Source organism: Lagenorhynchus albirostris, chromosome 9 (assembly GCF_949774975.1).
Source record: "Lagenorhynchus albirostris chromosome 9, mLagAlb1.1, whole genome shotgun sequence".
Lineage (NCBI taxonomy): Eukaryota > Metazoa > Chordata > Mammalia > Artiodactyla > Delphinidae > Lagenorhynchus > Lagenorhynchus albirostris.
The window spans coordinates 36019310-36045564 of record NC_083103.1 but is presented as its reverse complement, the minus strand read 5'-3'; the positions used below and the strand labels follow the sequence as shown (position 1 = coordinate 36045564).

Here is a 26255-nt window from a genome sequence, read left to right as displayed (position 1 = left end):
TCCTTGGCCACAGCTGGGCTTTCTTACGTGTCTGAAGCAAACCCTGCACCTTCATCAGTGTGGTCGCCATTTTCAGTTATGCTTCCTCCCCTGGTTGAGAGGGCAGCCATTAGCCATCAGAACTGCATCTCCTTCTCACCGACTCCTTCCTTCCACAGCCCCCAGTGGCAGAGCGAGGACTAGAGTGCAATACCCAGACTCGCTTTCTCTCTCTGCTGCTGACCAGCTGTGTGTGCTTGACCACATGGCTTAGCCTCTCTGGACCTAAATTTACTCCTGTGTTCATTAGGGATAGAAATTCCTGCCCTGTCTGGGAATAGTACCTACAAATTCTCTATGATGAGGAGGATTGCTTCAAATGGTAGTATGAGGAAGTGCTCGATTAGTATGAAGCTGAATATATACATATATCTACGTCTATATCTATATTCGTAGATATATATATGGTGCCCAAGTGTGACAACAGAGGCATTTGTTTGCTTTATTGGCTGGAATATGCCCAGTTGTCTCATTCCATCCTGTGATTTCACCCCTACCTGTGCCTTCTAGTTCTTCTCAAACATGCACTTTTTGCTTGTTTGGTCCCAGATTGTGCCTGTGTAGACTGAATGAGGGGTTTAGGAAACCATTCTAAATATACCAAAAAGCTTTACCAAAAACAAAAAACCCTCAGAAACCAGTAAACAAGGTCACTCAAGGGCAAAGCCACCTCCAGATTTCTGGTCTGCAGGTTCTGTTCCTGAATGCTGTAGCACCTTAGGCAGGTTGTTCCACCTCTCTGGGTTTCAGCTGAGTCAGCGGCAGAGAAGGCCTAGATATTCTCCGTGGTTCCTTGTATCTTCAGATTTTTGGAGGCACAGATACAGGGAGGAAGCTGCGGAGCATGCTTCTGCTGCTCTGGCTTTGTAAGTCTCGCAAGCATTCTGTGGTCCAAAAGTATCCCAGCCACGTAACCCGGGCTCTGCCTTGGCTCAGTTTTCTTGAAGGAAGGCCAGCTGCAGTGGTTCAGGCAGCCATATTTAGCTCTGGGTTGATCTGGAAAGCAAGGACTCTTTCTTTGGACCACAGCCTCGCTGTTGCCATTTACAAGTGAGAAGAATGAATTACGGAGAAAAATAATTACCTCCACCCGAAGCCTGCCGGATGCGCTCCTCTCTGCCTGCAGCCCCAAGCCTGTCTTGCGGTATTGCTGAAGGCAGTATCAGTGAATCCATGTGAATGAGGTAGAGAAACACAAGAGACAAACCTCCATTTCTCAGCAGCCCGAGTCCACGCAGCGGCCCTGTGCAGGCCTCCGGAGCGGGCGTCTGGCAGGCGCTGTGATTGAAGGATGGCTCCGCGCTAGTCACCTCTCTTCCCTCAACTTGGCCTCCAGCACAATTTCCCCCCTAGTGTCTGTGTCGTGGGGCTACAGTAACTTACCCCTTTGGACCATTAGGCCGCTAGGCTGGGGCCTGAGAGGCCTCTGCTAACATGTGGGCATATTAACACTGAAAGCCATTATTGGCCGTTAACACCTTCAACTGATTTTTTAGGGGCATGGGCCAGATGAGTCATGGATGGAGAAAGAAAGGAGGAAAAGATCTAGAACCTCGGGCATTGCTGAAGAGGGTGGATCTGAGTGACGGTGCAGGGATAGCCTCAGAGCAATTGGCACCGTCTAAGAGAGAAGAGGACCAGAAGTGCAAGCCGAGAGCTGTGTGGGTTAGAGGAGGGAGGAAGCCCATCCCGGTGGCTGTCGGGAAATGAGATGGGGCTCCAGGAGAAGATGCTGTTTGAGCTGATCCTGGTGATTTGGATGGGTAGGAGTGGGAAACTTCCTAAACCAAAGGAACTGAATGGGCAGAGACTCTGAGATGGCCAAATACCACGCAGGCCATGCTTGAGAGAGCCGTGCAGGATTCAGAGTGCGATAGGAGCACCTAAATGAAGGATGGGAGGTTGGAAGCTTTGTTGGGGAGACGGTGTGGAGGCACCAGAGTGGTCGGCTGAGCCGTTGCTGGGATATCTGTGGGCAGGTAGCTTCTGCCAACCGCCGATCCAAGTTGAGTTCACTCCTTGGGTGATAGGTGAAAGCCGTATAGTACACATGGAAAGTTCTTCCCCAGCCTCCCACCCTCAGACCGCAGGTGAGAGCGCAGCGTGGGGTAGAGGCATTCCACTCCCAGTCAGGGAAGCCGTGCCCCATTAGAAGGTCTGTGATGTCTCAACAGGCATATTTCTGTCTTTCAAACAAGTTGTTGGGAGATTACTAAGAAAATGTCATTAAAGAATCTGGTTTCCAAGAAGAGAAGTCAGCCAGAATATCTAGTCCTGGAAAAGACCATGGTTTAAATTACATGAAAACAGAAAATAAAATGTCTCCATTGGCTGGGGGCAGGAGGGGGTGAGGAGGGTACAAGGATGGTACCCAAAATACCAGTCGCAAACAGAAAAGAGAACACTTTGTAGATATGATAGAAATCAAATGAAGAATCTATGTTTCTGTGGATATGTTTTCTAAACAAGGTTCTAGCACATGGTCATCTAGAGTGAATTTACCGTGGCCAACAGCCAGCATCCTGTGCTCAAAATAATCAGCTCATCTTTTTGCTTATACAAATGGCAGTTGCTAGCAGGATATAAAATATATATGCAACCCAATCTTAACCCTAAGGGAATACATCAGAAAAAAGAAAGGAATAAAATATGCTGGAACAGAGCAGGTAAAAGTTGCCTCTGGGTAATAGAATTATGAGTCACACAGGTTATGGCAGTGAAAATGCTTCTTAACATTTCTCTGTACTTGAAACATATAACTTAGTAATTATGTGTTATTTTGATAGTTGGAGCAGGGGTAGTATATAGAATGGTGTAAGAAAAAAAAATGTGGTAATAGAGAAATGACTCCCATAGAAAATTATTCCTTACTTGACACTGACCTGTCACCAAACCAGGAAAGGTTGGGTCAAGATGAGGTTAAGTTGCTGCAAGCCTGGTAATGTCCTCTAATGCTGAGTTTCTCCTTCCCTTCCCCTTTTCGGCTCCGTAGTAGCCAACTGTGCAGTTCACCTTTTCTATCTTTTCTTTTTTTTAAACAGTTCATGGATCCTCACTCTCCTTGGTTTCCAGCACGTCATCAATTTATTCTACAGTGAGTATAAATCAATGCTGTGTGGCTCTCTGTGTCAAAAATAAAATAGCATGTCTCCTAGAGAGAGTATTTCCATTATAAGGGAATCAATTAATTAGGGAACAAGGGTTGAAATTCACAAACAGTTACTGATGTACCAACCAATAAATCAGGAGCTGACTTTTGTTAAAGTGGCATTGTGCTTCGAGTGGTAACTAGTTAGAATGTGTGAGATGCCTTTTTCAACTTTGTGTCTGCCTCAGTTTCTTTGTCTGTAAAGTAGAAAGGACAGCAGCCCCTACCTTGTGGCATTGTAATGAGAATTAAAGTTATGAATATTACTGTTCACTGCAATATAAATTCCTTGAGGACAAGGACTTTTTCTGGTTTTATTCCTAGTGCCTAGAACCGGGCCTAGCATATAGTAGGTGTTCAAAAAATACATTTGCGTGAAATAAGAGAATGCACGTAAAGCAATGAATAGAGTGTATGCAGCACAGAGGAAGCTCTCGTAAATGACAGCTGTCATCCGTGAGAGGTCTACTGAACAAAAGCCAAACAATCCAATACAGTACCGGATTTATTCAGTATGCTTACTTTTTATAGCTCTGTGCTTAACTATCTTAAAAACTTTAACTCGGGAATTCCTGTAGGAAAAAAAACATTTGATTAATTAGGAATTGGGAATTCTTTAGCCCTTAATTCCATGGAGGACAGATGTTTTAATAATTCAGTTTTTGGTAATGCCAGATGTCTCGGCTCTGTAGTGGGACAGACTGTAGATAGCCCCCTGTAAGTTAAAGACCATCCCAGAATTAAGCCAGAGAGCCCAGGGCCTGACTGTCTTTCGTAGGCCTATAGCGAGCAGACAGACTTCAGTGGTTGCTGACACGGTCTGATTTGAAGGACCTAGACACATTCTCTTCTGCTCCTACCCACCTTGCCCCTCCAATTCCACAGTACCTCTTTCCTCTGCTAGTCATCTTGTCTGAAGTTTTATCAAAGTCCTGGCTTTCATTTTCAAGACTTTATATATGGTAACCTTGGGAAGGGGTTATTTAAGCCGTTATCCAAGAAAGCATAGGGATGGCCTTCTAACGATCAGCTATTGCATCTACTGAGTCCTTTCGTCTAGAATGAAACTCTGTGACATGGGTACCAGCCCAGAGTTGGTACTTTTCCGCCTAGATTCACTTCTTCCACAGTATTTACTGGCACCAAGTATTGATATATGCCAGGCTCTGGGCTGAGCCCTGAGGGCGTGGTTTAGGTGGAGGGAGGAGCCTGCTGCCGAAAGAGGAAGCCAGAGGCACAGAGGGCACGGGGGCAGGGGGGTGGGGGGCGGAATCTAGTTTCACAGGGTTGGTGCAGTGCAGACATTTCAGTGCCCAAACCCCATGTTTTCCCAGGGAGTTCCCAGGGTTTCCTGTCAACACACTTTTCATTCAGAAAAGTGAAAAATGGGGGCTGGCCTGCGTCAGCCAGCCTGGGAGGGAAAGAGCACGAGCTCCTCCACCTGTGAGAACTCAGCTGCAGGAAGCCATCACTTGCAGTTCCTGGCTGCTTCCCCTTCACGCCAACCACCGGGAGTTCTTACAGCTACAGGCCTCTCTTTCAGTAGCTCTTGTTCTAGGTGTGTGGACCTGAAGTTCGTGTTTTCATGAAATTTGAAATTGTCCTTTCTGAGTTGATACAAATTCACAAATTACCAAAGACCTAATAATAATAATAATTTTTAATTCCATGTTTATCTGGATAGCAGGAGACCCGAGGCCTATTCATAGTTTTTCCCTTACTGTTTGACTTTGGACAAATTATCTCCTTATTCTGGGGGTCTCCATTTTGCCCTTGGCCTCAGGGAGCTAGGCCAATTGGTCTCTGAGGTCCCTACAACCTCTGACATTCCACTAGTCAGTGAGTCAAAGGTTCCCATGGACTGTTCTTTATATGTGCCTCCTCTGAGAATGTAAGTTGCTTTTGCAGACTTTTTACAAAATACTCTAACCTTTGAATATTTTCATGACGGAGTGGTATGCTAATTCCAAGGAAAACTGCAAGTCTGGCCAGACTTTGCTACCACCAAGCAGTGGTGTGTGGTCCCTTATCTATTATTAGCTCCTTGGTGATGATGAAATTCAGAAACAAATGCTCAGGCGCCTTTGTAAATGAAAAGGTAAATAAGTTCGTATTTGTTGCCTAAAAAGAGATCCTTGGAGTCTCTTAAGTTGCCACCAACCCAGACCAAAGAGTCTGCTTAAGGCCAGAGTGTTTTAAAGGCTCTTATTGGATGATAGTAGGCTTTCTCCCCCCCGAAATCCCTGTAATTCTTAGATATTCAATAATGTTCATTCTGGCTGCAATTTGCCTGTGATTTTAATTCCAAAGGAAAGAAAAGACAGCCTGATGCTAAATAAATGCCATGAAGAGGTCGCGGCCGGCCCTTGGAGTAGAAAAACATTGAAGAGGCCACATGTGGCCTCAGATTGGCTTTCTTGGTTGGTAGGGAGCAACAGTTGAGTTCCCAGGGGAACTGCCTAGTGGAGAGAGGCCCGGAGCTTCTCTTGGAGTTCCCAGTTGTACAGAAGAGCAGCAGCAGCTGGGGCAAGATACAAAACACACGATTTCTCCAGGCTGCTGTTGAGAACGGGATTCCAACCCCAGAGACAGGTGGGCACCGAGACAGACAGTGGCAGCCGCCCAAGGAAGGCTGTTGATAGAAGTGTTTAGAAGTAGGGCTGGTCCTCCGTGGATGGTTCAGCCTGCTAACAGACCTCCATTCGCCTCCCAAACGTTAGATAGCTGTGACGTTATCACCATTAACTTTTCTCCTTTGGATCAGACTCAGAAGCCAGGGCCTTATTTCTGGAAGGCCTCCAGGAGAATGTCGCTATAGTCAGAGCAGGAGAAAGTGCTGGTTAAGATCATAGGCTCTGGAGCCAGACTACCTTGGATCCAATCCCAGTTCTATCACTTATCAGCTGTCGCCATGAGTAAATTATATCAGTACCTTCTGAAAGGGTTGTTATGAGGATTAAATGAATAATGAATGTCAAGTGCTTGGAACCGTCTCTGGCATATAGTAAGTGTTCAATAAAATGCTACTTATTATTACCAGAACGTAAGCAACATAAGATGTGAGGGACTTGGTCATGTTCACAAATGTATCCCAGGTTCTTAAAACAGTGCTTGACACTGTTAGTTAGAAATCAATAAATATCTGATGGTGGTGGGGATGAATTGATGAACAGGCAGACGGACAGACAAAGAGGGGTGGCTGAATATTATCAGAGAGGGAAGAGTAAGCCCTGAGGACTTCTCCACACCTTCTCCCGAAAGTGTTTCTTAGATGGGGAGATTGTCCAGCTGTGTGACTTTAGGCAAGATATCTAACCTCTCTGAGCCTCAGATGGAATACAAACCTACTTTGTGGAGTTACTGCAAGGATTAACTGATTTGGCCCCAGTGTACCTAACAATTAGTTACTGCTGTTAGAAGCCAGCCTGGAGGGAGGGCTTTCTGGGGCAGGATCAGGAGTGAGGGCGGTGGGAGCAGCAGGACGTGAAGGGCGGTCAAACAGGAAAGGGCTACCCACCTGTCCCAGCTGTTAGATATAGGGACTACGGGGCCTAATGAATCATACCCTTCTGCATCCTGAACTAATCGAGAAGTAGAAACCAGAAACCAGATGCTGACTTTTTAAAAGAATGGGTTTATCACTAGTGAAATTGGATTAGGACACACATAGAGGACTCAAGGACAAAACAGGGTCCTTCCTGATTTTCACTCACCTACCTGGCTCCCAAGTCACTGTTCCACCCCAGTGAAGTGCAAATGGTGGGGTGTGGAGAGAAGGGCAGGAACACTTCCAATATTTCCAAGAAAGGGCGTGTTTGCGGAGGCAGTTGGGGAGGATTGGGGGTTTCTTCATTTATGGACCCCCCCCGGGAACCCCAGAAGAGAGAAGGAATAGTTCCCCCTGCTGCAGATCCCCCCAACCCATGTGGGCTCCCCCTATGGGAAGAGGTAGGTAGCTCGTAGTCTCTGGCCGGCCGACTGCTGTGACACCCCAGACCCAGGGCCCAGTATGGAAGGCTTTGCCGGTAAGAGGGCCTACAGGCTTCTTCTTTACTCCCCAGGGTCACAGGTAACTGGGGGACTAGAGATGGAGCAGCAGGAAGGGACAGGCCACCTTCGTCCTTACAACCTGGGGAGTCACCAGGCTGGCTGACAGGGGTTCCCAGCCCCCCCCCCCCACTTCAGGAACCTTCCTGACCTGCTGCTTCAGTGCCCTAGGGAGATGAGAGGGAGGGATAAAACGGGGCAGAATTAATCTATGAGCCGTCCTCCCTGCCTCCCAGGTAGGATCGCCAGATTACATACAGAATGCCCAGTTAAATTTGAAATTCAGGTAAACAACGTATAATTTTTTACTATAAGTATGTCCCCAATATTGCATGGGACATACTTAAACTAAAAAAAATTCAAACTTAACTGGGTGTTCTGTTTTTTTATTTGCTAAATCTGGCAACTCTGCCCTAGCGTACCCCCTTCTCATCACAGCTTCTCCCTGTCGTCATCTCCACATGGGGACAGGGGGCTCCTCACAACCAAAACAGGAGCGTATTTCCTAATTCTTTCTCATTTCTTAAAATAATGTGCTGTTCGTATTTGGCCTTTCTGATTGGTCATATTAATTGAACCACTTTATCCAGAAAAGTCCATCAGGAAAGAAACTAATAAATCTTTAAGACTGCTGTAAGTGTCCAAATATGGTACTCCCTGTAGGCAGGATTATACTGTTCTTAGCTCCTCAACTGGTCTAATTTCGTCTCTGTTTTTCTTTACAGCCAGAAGAAAAATGCCAGTCAGAGGTAAGGAAGAGTTGGCTAGTTGATTTCGTCTTTCGCTATTATCAATTATTTCTCCCAGCTCATCCTGTAAGTAGACTCCCAAAGCAAGTAACTCTGTGCCCTGTCGTCTTTAGATTCGCAAACTACGGCGGGAGCTGGATGCCTCCCAGGAGAAGGTTTCCGCTTTGACCACCCAGCTGACAGCAAATGTGAGTACAGACCCAGGGCGGTAGCCATTGCTACCTCTGAGCATTATAGAAGCAGTGTGGTGTAATAAAAAGGACATAGACTTCAGCATCGTGGGTGTGAGTGCCAGCTCTGACACTTACTGGCATTGTGCTTCGGGCAAATTCTTTAACTTCTGAGCCTGCCTTTGCTCATCTGTGTGTTGGGGAATGATAATGTTTAGCTCTCAGGGGTGTCATGTGATCAGTACCTGAAATAGATTAAGTGCTCAGAAATGTTCATTTCCCTTTCTCTTTCTGAAAATTTTCACGTTAAGAGAAAAAAAAAAAGTCTAAGGCTCCACAGTAAATAGCTGACTGCTCTGTAATGATAATATACACAAGTACGTGTTCAGGAGGCACTGCCAACTGGCGTTCAATTCAGCAACCGTTTGAGTGCCAACTATGCCCCGGGTACTGTGGGTTCAACAGCAAAGCAGGCACAATCACTGTCATCTTAGTGTTCTTTGTCTGGTACAGCAGAGAGACAAAACAGTTTTGCTATAACATGATAGCTGTTGTGATAGCAATAAAGGGTGAAGGTTGCGGGAATATATAGGAGGAGCACCTAGATCAGTCTTGGTGGGGCTGGAAGAAGTCAGGAAAGGCTTCCTGGAGAAGGTGACATCTGATGAATGCTGTGTAGGGGAGGATGCATGGGAAGGACAGCATTCTAACCAGAGTAATTCGTGCAAAAGCCCACGGTGCATTTGGAAGCTATAAATAGCTCAGTGTAATTAGAATCTATGGCTTGGATGTGGGGAAGAGGCTGGGGTGGAGGGGGGAAGGAAGTGGAAAGGAGGGAGGCATCGAAGAAAGGCAAGGGTCAGGCCACATCATGGAGGCTCTCAGCTGTTAGGTGGTTAAGTCAGCTTCCTGACTGTGGTGTGGTTATAGGATGTGAGGGGTCAGAGTAGAGGCAGAGATCTCCTACCCCGTCAGATCAGTCTATAAAGGAGCCCGCAGAGCCGTGAGTTGGCGAGGGCTGAGGCTCAGAAGGCAGAGCCTGAGGTTTTGGAAGGTGCTGAGATGCCTCAGAGGCAGGGCTTCCTGCTTGGGAGCGCACAACCCAGCTTGAGATCACATATCCGTGTGTGTGAGCCTGTCAGAAAGCCACCTGCGTGACTCCCAGCATGCTGTTAAAATGAAAAGCAACTTCAAAAGCTTGTCTTCTTTGGACCAGGGAGGTAATTAATATTTAGCTGCAGCTTTTGCCCACATAATTCCTGGCTTGAGCCTGAGTCTACTCAAGGAAACTTTCCATTTCACTTTAACGTCTGCACATGAAGTACCTAGCACAGTGCTTGACCTTGATTATAGGCTCAATAATTGGTAACTATCCATAACTATTCATTCTCCCGAGCTCTCTTACATTTCTGGAAATCTTTGGGTTTTTTTTCAAAACCCTAATATACTAGGCTACTGTGTGGTTTTTTTGTTTGTTTGTTTTTGTTTGCGGTACGGGGGCCTCTCACCGTTGTGGCCTCTCCCGTTGCGGAGCACAGGCTCCGGACGCGCAGGCTCAGCGGCCATGGCTCACGGGCCCAGCCGCTCCGTGGCATGTGGGGTCTTCCTGGACTGGGGCACGAACCCGTGTCCCCTGCACCGGCATGCGGACTCTCCACCACTGCACCACCAGGGAAGCCCTACTGTGTGTTTTATAATCCTTTATTTTCTTGACTTCTTCCTCCATCGGTAACTCTATCCAAAGAAGATCAGAAATTGATGTTAGATCTGAAATTTGAGGCTTAGAGCCTAGTTGAGAGGGCAGAGGTATTCTCCTGTGGGTAGTCTTCATCTCAGTAACCAGAGGCGTGCATTCGAATCCAGCACCTACCCCAGACCCGGTGAGCCAGGGGTCTCCTCGAAACATGTGAGGTTTGACAGCAAGTGATTTGGAGCTACTCCCCTAGTTAAGAATTACAGCTGCCAATGGCTGCCCCTTACTAATGAAAAAAGAGTAAGTAATTTACTTATCAATGAACTTGGATGAATTCCTCCAGTGACCTCATGCTTCCCCAAGGGACCTTACATTGGGCCATTTGGAACTGTCCTCTCTGATCGAGAAGAATGAGATCTCTCACATATTATTATTATTTCAGAAGTACGTTTTGCTCTTCACAAAAGCTATTGAATCCAGTATTGTTTTCTTTTTTCTTTTCTTTTTTTAAATTAATTAATTTATTTTTGACTGCGTTGGGTCTTCGTTGCTGCGCACAGACTTTGTCTAGTTGCGGTGAGCAGGGGCTAGTCTTCGTTGTGGTGCGCAGGCTTCTCATTGCTGTGGCTTCTCTTGTTGCAGAGCACGGGCTCTAGGCGCATGGGCTTCAGTAGTTGTGGCACGTGGGCTCAGTAGTTGTGGCTCGCAGGCTCAGTAGTTGTGGCACACGGGCTTAGTTGCTCCGTGGCGTGTGGGATCATCCCGGACCAGGGCTCGAACCTGTGTCCCCTGCATTGGCAGGCGGATTCTTAACCACTGAGCCGCCAGGGAAGTCCCAGTATTGTTTTAAAGTAAACATTTAGTCTTGCCACACACTGCCAGCGGTGCTAACGTGTTTTACTGTCTGCCATCTTTCTTGCAGGCCAAGCTGTGTTTGTTTTTCTAGGACAAACTACTCAAAGCCACCTTCTCTGAGTGTTTTTATACCACTTGTGTTTGTTTTCCTGGGAATACGAGATTGCTGCTTGCTGAGAAGGCTGTTGTGCGGCTCTAAACCAGCCTCCTGGCCCATATTTTCATAATCGAGATCGTGACACAAAGTCAGTCCTTTTGCTCACTAGCAAAATGCAGTCCTCTGGTTCTTCAGAGCAAATGTGGTTCCTTCTTGAGTTGCAAAAACACTCTCTTGATAGCAGTCTTCATGGGGTCAGGTTTTTGCTTTTGTTTTTAACTGAAGAGAAATTTTGAGTGCCCACAAATAGAATCTTGGGGCAATCAAACGAGAATTGAAATAAATGGAAATTCTGTCATTTAAATTGGACCTTGTCATTCCTTTGAAATGCAAGGGTAGCAGTCATTCTTTCTCACATCCGTGTCCTGGCTTCATTCATTCACTTTGTGAGTGTCTCGAATTGGTTGGCTTTTGTTCTGCCACATTGTCCCCGGCAAACTAAAGCATATCTCTTTATTTTAAAATGCTAATTTAAAATAAAATTTTCTCAATTTTTAATAAAGAGAGAGCATGCAATCAGAAAGAAGCTGGCCAGTCCACTTAACATTTCTATCTCAAGTGCCCTTGCTCCCTGGCCAATGGAAAAGAGACTCAGCACTTGATCCTAGAGATGTCTTATCCTCCATCTCCCTGTTTGATGAAGTCCAGTAACCGAGGCCTCTCACTCACCCGTCACGTCTCTCCTCAGACTGAAATGTCCACTGACCCTGACCCTCCTCACAGCACAGGGTGACGGCTCCCCGCCCACCCTTGTCTTCTTCACTCTGTGCATCAGTCACCTTTTCCTCTAGAAGTTTCCAGAACCATCAGATCTCACTTCTCCCAAGACTCAAGTATCTTGCTGGTCCTTCTGATTCCTCCTGTGACCTTCTGTGTATCGACCCACCCGCTCCTAGAACCCTTTCTTGATGTCTCCACACCTGTGTTCTCATAGAATCTTCTGTCACTTTCTCAGTCCCAAAACCCTTCCTTTCCCTGCAGTCTCTAGTCATTCCTGTGTTTTGCAATTCCTTATCAGTTTATAGGTCATTTTCAACTATCTTGTTTCATTCAGTGCTCACTATCACCCTGGGAGGAACATAGATATTGCTTCCATTTTACAGATGAAGAAACTGAGGCCAGTAGGATTAGATGAGTTGTCCATTCTTTATTCTTGGTTTTAACAATATTATCAGGATCCTAGGTCAACTAACTAATATTTCACCTGCTGCTCTGTGGAAGAAGGAAAAAGGCTTAGTGTTGGGGGACAGAGTTGCATCTTGCCCTTGAAGAGGGTTTCAGAGAAAGGGAGGCAGATAGGGAAGCCTCACATTTCTCAATTCTATGGTATATATTTTTTTCATGTTTTTCACATCTCTGAAAATTGGATGCATATTTCAACTATAATTGGCGGCATTTCGAAAACTGTCTTTGTAAAATGTAAAATAATGGTGTGTCTGATGCTGTCTTCTAACAGGGATACAAAAGTGCAGGGGAGCCCCAGGGAAAGTCATAACTCCAGGGAAAACAGTGGGCAGGTTCTCTAAGGAGGTAGCAGATGGGCCTTTCGGTGGCTTTTTTATTAACCAGGATTATAACAAGCAACATCTGCCAACCACTTTGTTCATTTACCCTACGAACACGCTCACCGTGAGGCTCTACTATGAGCTTGGTGCTTGGGGAACAAAGGGTCATCCTGCAGTGTAGTGGAGACTGGCGTCAATCAGCATCACAAGAGTGTGTGTGTGTTTGACTGTGATACCACAGTGCGGTCCAGTGTGCTTGTGAGAGTGAATAGGTGGGAACCAACCCCATCTGGGGGTGTCTTGAAGGCATGCGCTGAGGTCTGTTGAGAAGGATGGGTAAAAATCAGTTAGGGAGGCAGTTGGGAGAAGAGCATTCCAGGCAGCGGGGAGAGCATGCAGAAAGGCCCTAAGGTGGGAAGAAGCACGGGGCGTGAAGGACGTGAAAGTCTAGAGTAACTGGATCCCAGAGAGTGGTGCGAGGTGGAGCTCAAGAGACTGAAGAAGTCGCGGGTTAGCCCACCCACGTGGCTCCAGTTGGATTTCTGTCTTGGAGGCCTGGCACCCTTCAGGCACTCCTACCTTGCAAGATAATGTAACTGAAGGGAAATGTGTCTTTCCCCTCCAGGCTCACCTTGTGGCGGCCTTTGAACAGAGTCTTGGAAACATGACAATCAGGCTCCAGAGCTTGACCATGACGGCCGAGCAGAAGGTAAAGCAGAAAGAATGCTTCTTCCCTCCCTGCTTGGAATTAACAGCAAACCTAAAAACATTATTCTCTTTTATTCCAGAGAGTTGTATAGGTTTTAGTGTGCTTGTTGGACTGTTGGAATTGAATCTGAAAGAATAGGTCTGCTGAGTGAAAACATGACCTAGATGGAGTGGCAGTTAACTGCATCGGCAACAGATCTGAGTCCTATTCCTTCTGCGTTGATGTACCCACATGTGCCTGTTAAAAACTGATTCAACCTAATGTTTGAGACAAAGGTTTCCTGCAACTCCTCCATTCTCTACCCTCCTCTAAGCTGACGCTAAGTTGTACTTCAGCTGAACTCGGTACAAAATGATTTGGGGATGACCACTGTTCTTTTCTATTCCTCAGGATTCAGAACTGAATGAGTTAAGAAAAACCATTGAGCTGCTGAAGAAACAGAACGCAGCTGCCCAGGCGGCCATTAATGGGGTAATTAACACCCCAGAGCTCAACTGCAAAGGTAAAGGGAGAGAAACAGCCTCAGACCAGCGACCTGCCTGCCCTTAGGAACCCTCCCTTGACAATATATGATGCAACCTCCCTGCCAGAGGGTGGGTGTCCATGTCAGTCGGACAGGTCCTAGAAGGCACTTAATCCAGTTGCTTCCAGCCTCTAGGAAAACAGCTATTCCAGCTCATCTTCTTCTCTGACGTATCTCAAAATGGAAGAAAATATATCTCTGTTGGCAAAGTGTCAAAGTATTTCATAGCCTTAACTTCACTAATGCTTTGATATTTACATATGGACTTGGGACAGCCTGAAAGGGGTTCGTCTCTCATTTGTCCCAGAAAATATTCTAGAAGGATTGCTTTGTCCTTGTGTATCTTACTTGGGTGGTGGGGGGAGATATGGGCATGAGGAGGAGTTACGTCCAGAAAATGATATTAAGAGAACCGATAGAAAAGTAATGGTGAGAGTTAACATTTATGGAACATTCACCATGTTCTAAGCACTGTACTCAGTGTTTACATGATTTCATTATTCCATTTTCTCTCCACAACACGCTTACAAGTGCAATGCTGGTCCTCCACACTGTACTGAGGGGAGCACTGAATTTTAGAGGCGAGAGTCCCATCCTGAGGCCACAGAGTGTGAGAAACAGAAATGGGACGAGAACCCAAGTCTGCCCCTGAAACCAGTGCTCTTAGAGACCGGGCTGTCACGGTGGTTCTGTGATTGTGAGGAACACTGCCTGCAAACTTTGTTTTGGTCTCACTACCGTTCTGGGCAGTGTTATTTCTGGTACCACTGTTATCTCAAACGTCAGACCTCCTGGGAAAGCGAGGCTAGAGGTGATGTGGGAAGGATTAATGGCAAGAGCTGGCCAGGCAGAGCAGAGGGAGAAGAGCATCCCAGGAAGAGAGAATGGCACCTGTAAGGTGGTGAGAGGACATGGGCTTGGGATGTCCAAGGGCATGAAAGAAGGCTGGTGCGGGAGGAGCGGGGAGAGCAAAGGAGGGGCTCTCACGACACAGATGACTATTGCCGCCACTCACAGACGCATTTTAGCTCAAAAGAGTGAGTGTGGGGGGGTTCTCTAAGGCTCCCCTGACTTCTGTTTTGTAAAGTGGAGAGAGCCCTCCTTTAATTGACCAAAGAGGGCGTGGCACTCAGCTACACAGGGACCTTAAAACCAGCATCGCGGGGGGCTTCCCTGGTGGCGCAGTGGTTGAGAGTTCGCCTTCAGGGGACACGGGTTCGGGCCCCGGTCCGGGAAGATCCCACATGCCGCGGAGCGGCTGGGCCCGTGAGCCATGGCCGCTGAGCCTGCGCATCCGGAGCCTGTGCTCCGCAACGGGAGAGGCCACAACAGTGAGAGGCCTGTGTACCGCAAAAAAAAAAAAAAAATTTTTAATTAAAAAAAACCCAGCATTGCGGAACAGAAGGTGATGTCTAATGGGAAATAGCTCCTAGTCCTTGGGTGTGTGGATTTAGGTGTAAATCCTGGGGCAAAGGAAGGGGCTCCAGTCAGCAGCTCCTGATGTCCTGCCTTGGGTCTCCAGGAAATGGTACCTCCCAGTCCGCAGACCTCCGTATCCGCAGACAGCACTCCTCCGACAGCGTCTCCAGCATCAACAGTGCCACCAGTCACTCCAGCGTGGGCAGCAACATAGAGAGTGATTCAAAGAAGAAGAAGAGAAAGAATTGGGTAAGTGTGCATCCAAAGACTCTCGTGGGCACTAGCAGAGTCAGGCTTGGAAACGGTGTGCCGCAGATAAAGCCCAGGCTAGCTCTTAACTTCACAACATAGACCTTTGGGAGTCAATCCAGAGAAGTGGCTTGTGGACAGGTTTCTACTAAAATCAGTGTGGTGCTCAGTCAAACCCTAGGATTTATGAAATAACTGCCTCTTTGTAGTTTTTCTGTTTCATGAGACTACGTGAAGCACTCATCTTTCATTTCATGTGTGTCATTTCTTCCTAATCATAGGCTGGCCACAGAGTTCCAGTTACTAGAGCGAAGTTACTCTTAAGTGCTTTTTTCCTTAGTTCCAAAGTAGTTTTTGGAATATGTATCACTAGTTATCCCATCATTAACCGTAGTCCTTATCTATTTATTTACATAATTGCCTATGATAGCATTAAATCACCCACCCTTGTCTTTGAAATGTTTTTGACCATTTGCTGTAAGTAAAAGCTTCATAATGGAGTTGTTAGCAGTTAGTGAGCGGTTCTAAATTGGCGGGGGGTGGGGGATCATACCTCAAAATGGCAAATATAATAGAACCAGTGTCCAGTGCAGTGTTTCTCCATGTTTCCATAATCCCATCGAGCTACTTGGCCTTCTGTACAGTGGCCTCTTGAACAGTTTTTCCCATTCTTCTTGGGAAATTCCACTCCCCTCTCCCCACCCAGTTTTTAGTTCTGCTGTCAGGGCTGTGACAGTCAGTTTGCTGCCCGCCGACTTCAGTGCAGGGACACCCCAGGTTGATCTGAAGTTGGCCAGGACTCACAAGGCCCCGTTTGTCCATGCTGACAGCATCGTGTTTTCACAGTAGCTTCATCGTCCTCATTCATTCCATGCACTTCCCCCTCATCTTGTGTCATCTTGGATGGGTGGCAAGGTCTCCTGATGGAGGAGTTGAGGATTTCGTCATTTTGCTTATTGATGGCTCGCATCGGAGGCAAGCCGAAAGGCCAGTTCAGTGTGGTCCTCTCATGGTTCCGATGAAATTTTTCCTTATGTTACTAATGGCTTTTAGTCAACTCATTTGCTGTGACTTAAACCAACAGAATTAACTCATGTTTCTAATGTGCTGTTGATAAATACGGTCTGATTTAATTATCAAAGTGATGAGAATTATTTTCTATGAAAAATCATGATTATCCATTTTCTTTAATTCAGGAAATAAAACTTGTTTATTTTAAGACCACTCTTGGTCACCGGTGCAATTGGGGAGGGTGGATAATTGGCACCCTCAGGGAATCCCAGAGCTTGCTTTTGTCTAATCTTTATCATCTGCTCTAATCCGAGCATTTTACCAGAGGTTGAGGTCAAGGATTTAGGTTGATGTATACCAGATCCTTCTCTTTCTATGACTACTCTCTGGAAATACGGCCATAAGTAGGAAATGGGAGAGAAATGGGATCCAGACTCGCCCACAAGCTGGACATGCAGATTGTTATGGGTGAAACGTTGATGGGAGACAATTCCCATTATTTCAGAATGGCCCATCTTCTGAATTTCACAATGGCTAAGAAATTGTCCAGAATACGTTTTCAGTAGGAGAAAAAAGACTTTAGAAAAAGGAAATTACTTTTTAAGAGACATTTTTCAAAATGAAACTTTATTTTTTGGCTTAGAAAAATACAAGCTTATCATGGCTTTCAGAGCAGACCTCGCACTTTACATTCTTTATGTTCTCCCTAGAATTTTCAGATCCATCTCATGGTTTGGGGAATCTGATATACCAGTTCCTTTTCCCCAATATGGTTAATACATTTCTTTAAAATATCATTTTTTTGAGCAAGAAGCGAGACAGCTAATTTTCTGCTTTTATCATATTACGTGTATAGACGGACTGCAGCAGCTCCTAAGTGTACATATCAAAGAGCTATGCAGCCATGTTGGGACCAGTGCAGCAAAGAAGCTACGCTTGCCAAGAAAAGAAGACATGCCAAAAAAAAAAATAATAATAATAATAATAATAAGGCTTAGAGATGACTGACAAAAGGCCGGAAAAGAGTGAGGAGTATAGGAAGGTGGGACAGTCATTTCAACCAGACAGAGAAGCTTGCAGAGCTCGGATTATAGGGGCCTCCAGACTCTCTCTTCCTCTCCTTCCATAATAGAGGAGGATGCCCTTAATGCTTTGAAAGGTTCTTGATCCTACCGGAAACCTCCTCTCTGTATGGTGTTTATGATTAGCCATGTCATGTCTGAAAAGTCCGAAGCTTTCCCTGTCACTGGCTTTCTCTGTTAAAAATTGTCTTTTTTCCTTCCCCTTCCCCATTTTTGCTTGCGTTTTCTCTGGCAGGTCAATGAGGTAAGCAAGACCAATGTGAATATCAGATACCAAGCTAACCCATCCATTGATATGACTAACCTCATCTGCATCCGTCACCGTGTCTGAGCACCCCGCTTTGTTGCTGTGTCACCTCCTCCTCTCGACACCCATCTGCTGAGCCAGGCTCTGTCCTGCTGTTGGCATCTAGTCTTGAGCCAAGAGTAGGCATGGAATGTTATCCACAGGTCCAGTCCCCTGAGCTGTCGACACCAGATAACTCTTCTTCCCTTAATGCACTGATTTGAGAGAGCTGTTGGGAACCTTTTTCATTGCTGGGGGGAAAGCGTGGGAGAAGTAATTTGCTGTTCACTCTGCATGTCTCCGTTTTGCCGAGGCCTAAGGGGTCTCAGCTCCTGCCAGGCTGACGGTCTTGTGTGTTCAGTTACGCAGCTCCTTCAAGCAAGCCTTCGGGAAGAAGAAGTCCCCCAAGTCGGCATCCTCTCATTCAGACATTGAGGAGATGACGGATTCTTCTCTGCCTTCCTCACCAAAGTTACCACACAATGGTCCCATGGGCTCCACTCCCCTGCTGAGGAACTCTCACTCCAATTCTCTGTAAGTCTCTGTCTGCCGGGGTCACTCGGGTCAGACGTCATCTTTGGCCCCTGGGAACCCTCTCTAGCAGGAATGGCTGGAGTCCTGCTACGTTCCTTGGGGTCCTTTGTGTCTTGCACTCGTAAGACCGTGCATATTCTTTCGGTGTTTTAGGACCAGAGAGTTTAAAAGAGAAAGGAAACGAGTTTCTGTTCTGCTGGCATCGGTGTGCATAATTAGCTGGCTGGGGGCTTCCCTGGTGGCGCAGTGGTTGAGAGTCCGCCTGCCGATGCAGGGGACGCGGGTTCGTGCCCCGGTCCGGGAGGATCCCGCGTGCTGCGGAGCGGCTGGGCCTGTGAGCCACGGCTGCTGAGCCTGCGCGTCTGGAGCCTGTGCTCCGCAGTGGGAGAGGCCACAACAGGGAGAGGCCCGCGTACTGCAAATAATTAATTAATTAATTAATAATTAGCTGGCTGATCTTGGGCAAACGGCTTAACCTCTCTTTGTTTCCATTTCTTTGTCAAATTGGGATAATGGTTGTCTCCTTATCCTATCCTAAGGATTGAACAAGATAAGTGGATGTGAAGAGCACAACAGCCGTTGTGCTCTGACAGGGAGATGATGGTATAAGTGTTGGCAGTTTGGGCTGAAATTCTGGTTCACTTGGGTGACGGGGCTTAGAGAGATTATACTTTTCTTCTTTGATCGACATTTGGTGTTGACTCTTTCTCTGAGGTCAGCACTCAGAAATAAGACTTTAAAAAAACAGAGCAATTCAGTGGCGATTCTCTTTACCAAAGGGCTCTATATTTCGTCGAGTGATTCATCACCATGAACTCTCCCAGTCGACTGTAAATGAGTCAGTTTGTACAGAGCCCTTTGGGAACACAGCTGGGTGAGTGAGACGGGCAGTTGCTCCCTTGGCCTTAGCTTAGCTGCTGTTGCCCTTGGCAGAGGGGTACACAGAAGGGAAGAGTCATCTCCTCTTGCCCAGCCAACCTCCCGTGCTTTCCACCGAGCACCCATTGAGCACTGTTCCATCAGGGCCCCATCTCAAAACATGAGGCCGAGAATCTAGAAAGAGGTCAGGAATGGCTTGGGACAGACAGGCGGGGACCCAGGTGTCTGCTCAGAAGGTGGCACAGCTGACTCCCTGCAGCGGTGAAAAGGATTGCCACTGCAATAGGGCAATCAGGGCTAGGGCTGAGTTCCATCAGAGCCCTTGGCATAACCAGGCGAGGAGTGAAAGAGGAACCAGAGCTCAGGTGGTCTGCAAAGGCAGTTTCTGCGAGATAAGACAGTGCCTGGGGAAAGAGGACCGCTGTGGCCGGGGTCAGAACAGCCAGCGAGCTAGGATTGGACGAGGGGGTGGGGGTAGTGGTAGACACCGCAGTTTCTTCACTGGTGAAAATGGGATCTGCATCGCTGAGTGCTCGTGAGGGCCGGCTCAGATCCTGTGCGTGCAGGGCAACCTCCTTCCGATCTCAGGAGGTCAGGTCTGGCGCCATCCCCAGGTCCACTCCGCCACTCAGCCCGCCCGCAGAAGACAGCGGCCTGCACCCGCGTCCCCAAAGCCAGCTCACCAGATGGGTGCAGGGAACGCCGGCAAGAGGGTGGGCCAGGCCTTTGTAGCACGTCGCCTGCCCGGACTGCACACAGGACAGGCAGTGCAAGGAGACAGAGCGTAGAGCCCTGACTTTTTTATGAACCCACCTACCAGTGAAGCATGGCCTTCTCAGGGTGTCTGCTTTACTTAGGTCAGCAGCTCCTCTTCTCTCGGGGAGCACCCTGGTAAGGGGGAGGCTGTGCGGACGGGCGCGTCCACTCTGGGCAAGGGTGAAACCCCAGTGCTGAGCGCTGGAGTGCAGTGCCCGCCCGAGGCCCCGTGTGCTGGTGTGAGGGTTAGACCGGTGTTCAGGAGCGTGAGTCCTGTTTGACCTGAAGAGTGCCCAAGAGGTAAATAAAGGACGAGCTGCCCGTGACTCACCTGCCATCCTCCCAGAGCATCTCAATCCAGTTGTTCGTTTCCCGGCCAGAAGAAAAAGGAACTCTTCATCTGTTCTTTATGTATTGGTATAAACTTCTCATATGCCAGCCTGTGTGAGCAGGACACTACCCAAGACGGTTCTGGAGAGACCAAAGAGAATATTAACCACCCTGGGGATTAGGGACTACGGGGACGTGACACGGTAGAGCTGCATCTCCTGGCATCTGCACCGTACCAGGCGCTGTTCTTGGCTCCGGTGACAGTGTACGAGACAATCACGTCCCAACTCCAGTGTAGACCCTGTATGTCAGGGGGAGAGACGGGCATTCAGCACAGAAATCTGGATAAACTAGAAGAATCAGATAGTGCCAAGGGTTCATGCTGGGAACGGAAACAGTGTGTTAGGATACAGAGCACCTTGGTAGCAACTGCGGACGGGGTAGTCCAGAAAGGCCCCTCTGAGGAGATGACGTTTCAGCCGAGATCTGTGTGCCAGGAAGAACCCTTGGTTAGTTCTCTTTGGCAACACTAGCTGCTGTGACAAACTCAGTCACAAAGGTCAGCGCCTTTACCTGCGACTGTCGGTCTCTGCTTCCTTCCAGACCCAACGCAGATAACCCTCATGGGCAGGCGGCCTGCCGTGTGGTGATGCCGGCACCGAGGCTCCCTCTGTCCCGCGGGCCCATGTCCTCTGCTGAGTGTCCAGCCAGCAAGCGGCAGGGGGGAGAGAGTGTGGAGGCCCTGCAGGCGTGTGTTGTGGACCAGGCCTCTTCCCACCGTCCACTGAGCAGGGCTTCCGACCTTGGCGGGAAGACGTGACATGAGTGTGCCCGGGAGGGGAAGGGGGTGGGCCATCGTAAACCCGTGGCCGACTCTGCCTGCCAGCAAGCAGGGCAGCCGTCCCGACAGAACCCAGAAGCAGGCCCGGTGTGTCTGAGAAAGGGGAGGCTAGCCAGCCTGGCTGCCGCGTCACGGGCACATGAGAAAGTGGTGAGAAGGAAGGCCGGCCATGCAGAGGCGGCGCCCGGGCCATGTGAGGCTTTGAAGCCAAGGTGAACTTGCAGCTGATGTCCTGTGTGAGAAGTAGGCTTTGGAGAGTTTTCAGCAGGAGCGTGAGATCATCTGAATTAGCTTCACAAAGGTGGGAGTCTCCGTTCAGGGGGTCAGGGACATAGTGGGGCAGGAGTGGAGGAGGGAGACCATGGAAGAGGCTGACGGCCACGCTCTCCACCAGCTGCTCTGGCCCATTTCCTGTTCTTTGAACTGGCCACTCACACCCCCACCTCCCGGGCCTTTTGCCCTTTCTGTGCCCTCTGCCTGGTGTGCTCCTCCCCAGAGATCCACTTCCTCCAGGCCTCTGCTCAGTGTTACTACCCCATCAGTAAGGCCTGGCCTAGGCACCTTGCCTAAAACACCCCACCACCAGCCAGCACTCCCAACAGCCCCCTTCCCGTTTTATTTTTCACCACTGCAAATATCGCCACCTGCCGTGGAGCTTTTCCTTGGTTGTTTTTTCTTTGCCCCCGCCCCCCAGTCTACAGCTGAAGCTCCATGGAGGTAGGTGGCCTGTTTCGCGGGCGTTCAGATATTAGGTGGAATGAGTGATTGATGCTAATGATGAGTCCCGGATGGACTTGGGATATATTCTGGAAGGAAAGTTGAGGGCACGTGGTGATGTGGATTGTGAGGGAAGGAGAAGAAGAGTCCTTGAATATTCCTAGACCTGCCACTTGAAGACTTCGGTGTGTGGCGGCGTTGTTTCTGGCATGAGTGGGAGACACACTCCATGAGTGGGGCCAGGTGGGGATCAGCGGCTCTGGTTTGACCGTGCGAAGTTTGAGATGCCCAGGAGACATCCCTGTTGAGATGCCAGCCAGCCTGGAGTTCCTGGAGGTGGAGGTTTGGGAGATGTGGCCTCAGTGGTGGTTTCGAAAGGTGGGAAGCTGGAGGGATTCTCCAAGGGATTGAATGGATAAGCGAAGACGAAGAGGCAGAGGGGCAAGGACTGAGCTCTGGGGCTCTCTCATACCTGAGGTTCAGGAAGAGGAAGTAGAGCAGCCAGCGAGGTGGGTGGAAACCCAGAAGCAGAGAGAAGAAACTGTTTGGAGGCGGGAGTAGTCACTGGGCCAGACGCTGCCGGGCGGCCAAGCAGCGATACGTTCAGCCTACGGGGCTCCCGGAGCCTGTAGCAGGAGCGCTCCCCCAAACCACTTTCCCCATAGGGACCGGGCGGGCGGGCGGGCAGGCGGGCCCACCCTTTGGCTCGGCAGCCCTTTCCTGACATTCCACAGCATCCATGCGCACTAGAGATGTTTGCTTTGGGTCTGATTTTCCAAAGCGTGGGCAGAGAGCAAATGCTTCTTTCCAGCCTTGAAGGGTTTGTAAGAATGTGCAGATCTAGACGCGAGAGGGCGTTCAAAGAAGAAACCAAAGGCAGAGGAGTCGGGGCTCAGAAAAGTTCCTACCCCGTGGGCGGAAGGAATGGCCGTGTGGGAAGGCAGTGTTTCCCACACTAGGGTGTGTAAAGTTAGGTATGCCCCCAGCCCTGCCTCCTGGGCATGACGGCATGAATATGCTGGAATTAAGTGTTAGGGGCTGGGTAGGAAAAATTAACATCAGGTTGCTTCAGTAAGTGGTCCATAGAGGGGACCAGTGTGTGTCCATCCATGCCTACTGGATGAAGTCCAGGAGCTTGCACCCTGGAGTTAAACAGACCCATCAGACTTGTTACTGATTCTCACTTTTTTTTTTCTTTTTTGCGGTACGCGGGCCTCTCACTGCTGTGGCCTCTCCCACCGCGGAGCACAGGCTCCGGACGCGCAGGCTCAGCGGCCATGGCTCACGGGGCCCAGCCGCTCCGCAGCATGTGGGATCTTCCCGGACCGGGGCACGAAGCCGTGTCCCGAACCCGTGTCCCCTGCATCGGCAGGCGGACTCTCGACCACTGCGCCACCAGGGAGGCCCTGATTCTCACATTTTTAACGGGCATGTCAATTTCTTTCTGTCTCAGCCTCCCCGTTTTTAAAATGGAGATGATTGTAGTGTCTCTTCCCGAAAGTTAGTAGTGTACGTAGTGCATTAAATAATACGCTACAGATGCCTGACACAGTGGTCTATGTATTCAGTCAACATTATGTGCCGATCAGCGTGATCAGATACTACAAATGAGGCAGAGAAGAACCCTGGTCCCAGGGGAGCCAGGGGCCATGCAGGGAGTGATTATCAGTGACTCGGCAGAACCAAGGGAGAAGGTTCTGTCCTGGGCAGTAGGCCCAGGGGGACTAACTCTTAGCCGGGGCTTGTTTTCAACATCATCTCCGTTGTAGGCCACCCCTCCCGTGCGGCCTCGCTGTGCTGTGCTTCTGAGAACTGGCCGATCTGTGCGGGACACGGGAGGGCCTTGGACTCCCGGCAGACTTTCTTCCTTTTAGTTTGCTTCCCTTTGTAAAGTCATTGTTTGGCCAGGCTTCACAAAGTAACCCATGTGATAAATTCCACAAAGTGGGTGCGGAGGAGATACTGTCTCTCTTGCTGAGAAAGCTTTCTGGGGAAAAAGCACAGGCCACGTGAAGGAGACTGGAGCAAAGCGCCTTGCCGTGTGACAGACAGACAGGGTGGACTAAAGCTGGTTGTTCTCTGCAGTGAACTGGCATCTTCGAGATCTATGCAGGACATGGTTTGGCTAAGACCAGAATGTCCCAGTGGAATTTTGTGCAGACTGCACTCCATTTAAACCCAGAAACCATAGTCCTTCCCCAAGAAAGAACCAGTTTTTGCAAGCTCCCCTCGAAAACCTCCCAAACCAAAGAAAGTATGACTGCATAGTTAAACCCTACAAACCACAGGCTATCCAAAGCACAGAGAGCTGGGGGGTTGGCGGGGGCAGAGGAGGATCTGATTTCTAAAGACATTACTGTCTCTCTAGCCCTTTTAGTCCCAAATCTGTTGGCCTCAGTTTCTCATAGGTATGAAACGGGAATCATTATAAGATTTTTCAAGGGTCTGTCGGAGGTTTCAGATTTTGAAGCGGAGAAGTTTTCTTGGATGCTGACAACTCTTTAAAATAGGAGATGATTTTGTATCTCTCAGAACCGTTCAGGGTTCAGGTCAAGAAAGTAGCCACAAAAAGATTGGGCTGTTCAGGCGTTACATTTTTCTTCTAGTCCTTTCTGCCCCTGAGATACATCTCCTTTAACAATTATCATGGCTCTCCTTTGGCAATTAACATTTCCACTCCCTCTCCCAGTTTCACAGGTCAGGTTTGGTTTGGCCTCAGATCCAGTACTTGGGTCCTGGAGAGAGGGCTCGAGTGATTATTTCTGCAGAGACCACGTGCTCACCGTGTCGTTCAGAGATAATCAGCTTCAGCTTTGTAACTTCATGAACTTGGGCTATTTTTCCTTTCTTTTTTCTGTTTTAGTTCCAAGAAATGTCAAAGCTTTCTCTTCTGGATCACCCCACACCTCAGCTCCTATAATCTTTGAAATCAACCGAACTTTTTTTTTTTTTTTTAATAGAAGCTACCTTTTCTAACATTGCAATTCCTCATGACTTTTATGATCTTCCAGTTTGTGCTGACTTGCCAGTATCTGAAAGGCAAACCTAAGTAATCGAATAAGGAACCCAGCCTGGAAGGTCCACCTCTTAAAACAGAGGGACTCACAGGGTCCCACAGTCTCCTGATCTGGTGTCCAGCTGGGGAAGGAGGACGGCTCGCCACACTGTTGCATGTTTTCAGATAAAATTTTGGCTTTCATGTTGCATCACTCTCTGCTAACTACCTGAGATGTTTCTCTTCCTTGCCATGGGCTTATTAAGCAATATGGGGGGTGGGGGAATGAAAGAATGTTTCTCCCTCTAGACACCTTTAGGGGAGTGGGCTTTAGAATGTGACCAGAAACAGACTAGCATCTTCCACCCGTGTCTTTTGGTTTCTTCCCCTTTTTGGCAAATAAAAATCACCCTCAGCTGTCTGACCCTGTCTGCCTTTACAACAGACAGTTGACCTCATTTCTCTGAGTGGGTTTAGCTATCAAGGGCCGTGTTGTATCTTTATAGGGGCCCGGCTGTGTACACATCACGGCGGGTTTCAAACCCCCAAGGTTACCATTCCCTTTTGCTGGCTCCTGTTTATCCCCAGATCACTGGAATTTGTCTGAAAGGCATACCGGAGCCATTCAGATGGCCAGAGCTCTGCAAAGAAAGAGTGTAGAGAACTAATGAAGTCTGTGAATTTCAGGTGCTTTCGATATTGTCACTTCCGGGAAGCACCGGGCAGCTGGTTATACGGGGTTACTCTTTAGCAAACCTGATGATGATGTGGTGGTCAGTGGAGGGCTAAAAGGAGCTGAACTCAGAGCCGCCCTGGTCAGTAACACTCCTCTTTCCCTAGCATCTCGGAGTGCATGGATAGTGAAGCTGAGACGGTTATGCAGCTCCGAAACGAGCTGAGAGACAAGGAGATGAAGCTGACCGACATCCGCCTGGAAGCCCTCAGCTCTGCACACCAGCTGGACCAGCTGCGGGAGGCCATGAACAGGATGCAGGTGAGATCCGGGAGTGCGGCGGAGCCCCAGGCTGCCCGGGGAGGAGCTGCTCCTGCCACGCTCCCTCCGCTGGGATAGCCTTCTCCACATCTAGATTGGAAGCTTCCCTCAAGGGTCAGCCTGATGCTTCTTCCTCTGCCAAGCCTTTCCAAGTCCTGCAACTGGAAGGGTTAGTGTAGTGCCCTCATCTGAATCCCTATAGATTTGTTCCTACGGCCCCTCTCACCTTTTGACACGGATTGAAGGCATTTGAGTCTCTGAGCTGTTCTGTTTTGCATCCCTTTCTCTGGATGTAGGACCAGTGCTTATTAACACATAGTAGGTTCTTTATAAGTGTTCATGGAATGAAAGACCACTGTGGATTCTACTAAATCGGCTTTCACTGGAGAGCAGCGTTTCCCAGAGGAATTTCAGTGAAACGCTCGTTCCATAAGAAACTCTGTGAAAAGAAGGCTCCTTGATCAAAAATGTTTGGGAAGTGTTGCACACTGTGTGCCCCTCTCAGATTCACAATGCATACCAACTTATTAAAGGCTCTGAGAAGTCCTGCAGTAAAGGTCTGGGTTG

At 48.5% G+C, this 26255-nt stretch overlaps 1 protein-coding gene across 2 annotated transcripts in view; it reads left to right on the top strand.

The window, feature by feature from the left end:
- NAV2 (neuron navigator 2) overlaps window positions 1–26255 on the top strand; it is a 396632-nt gene that overhangs the window by 343282 nt on the left and 27095 nt on the right. For both annotated transcript variants that reach the window (XM_060159528.1, XM_060159527.1), the window contains 8 exons: window positions 3081–3133; window positions 7960–7983; window positions 8097–8171; window positions 12989–13072; window positions 13463–13574; window positions 15118–15263; window positions 18004–18176; window positions 25535–25688. In XM_060159528.1, the coding sequence (XP_060015511.1) occupies window positions 3081–3133; window positions 7960–7983; window positions 8097–8171; window positions 12989–13072; window positions 13463–13574; window positions 15118–15263; window positions 18004–18176; window positions 25535–25688 (821 nt within the window). The remainder of the gene's footprint in view (window positions 1–3080; window positions 3134–7959; window positions 7984–8096; window positions 8172–12988; window positions 13073–13462; window positions 13575–15117; window positions 15264–18003; window positions 18177–25534; window positions 25689–26255) is intronic.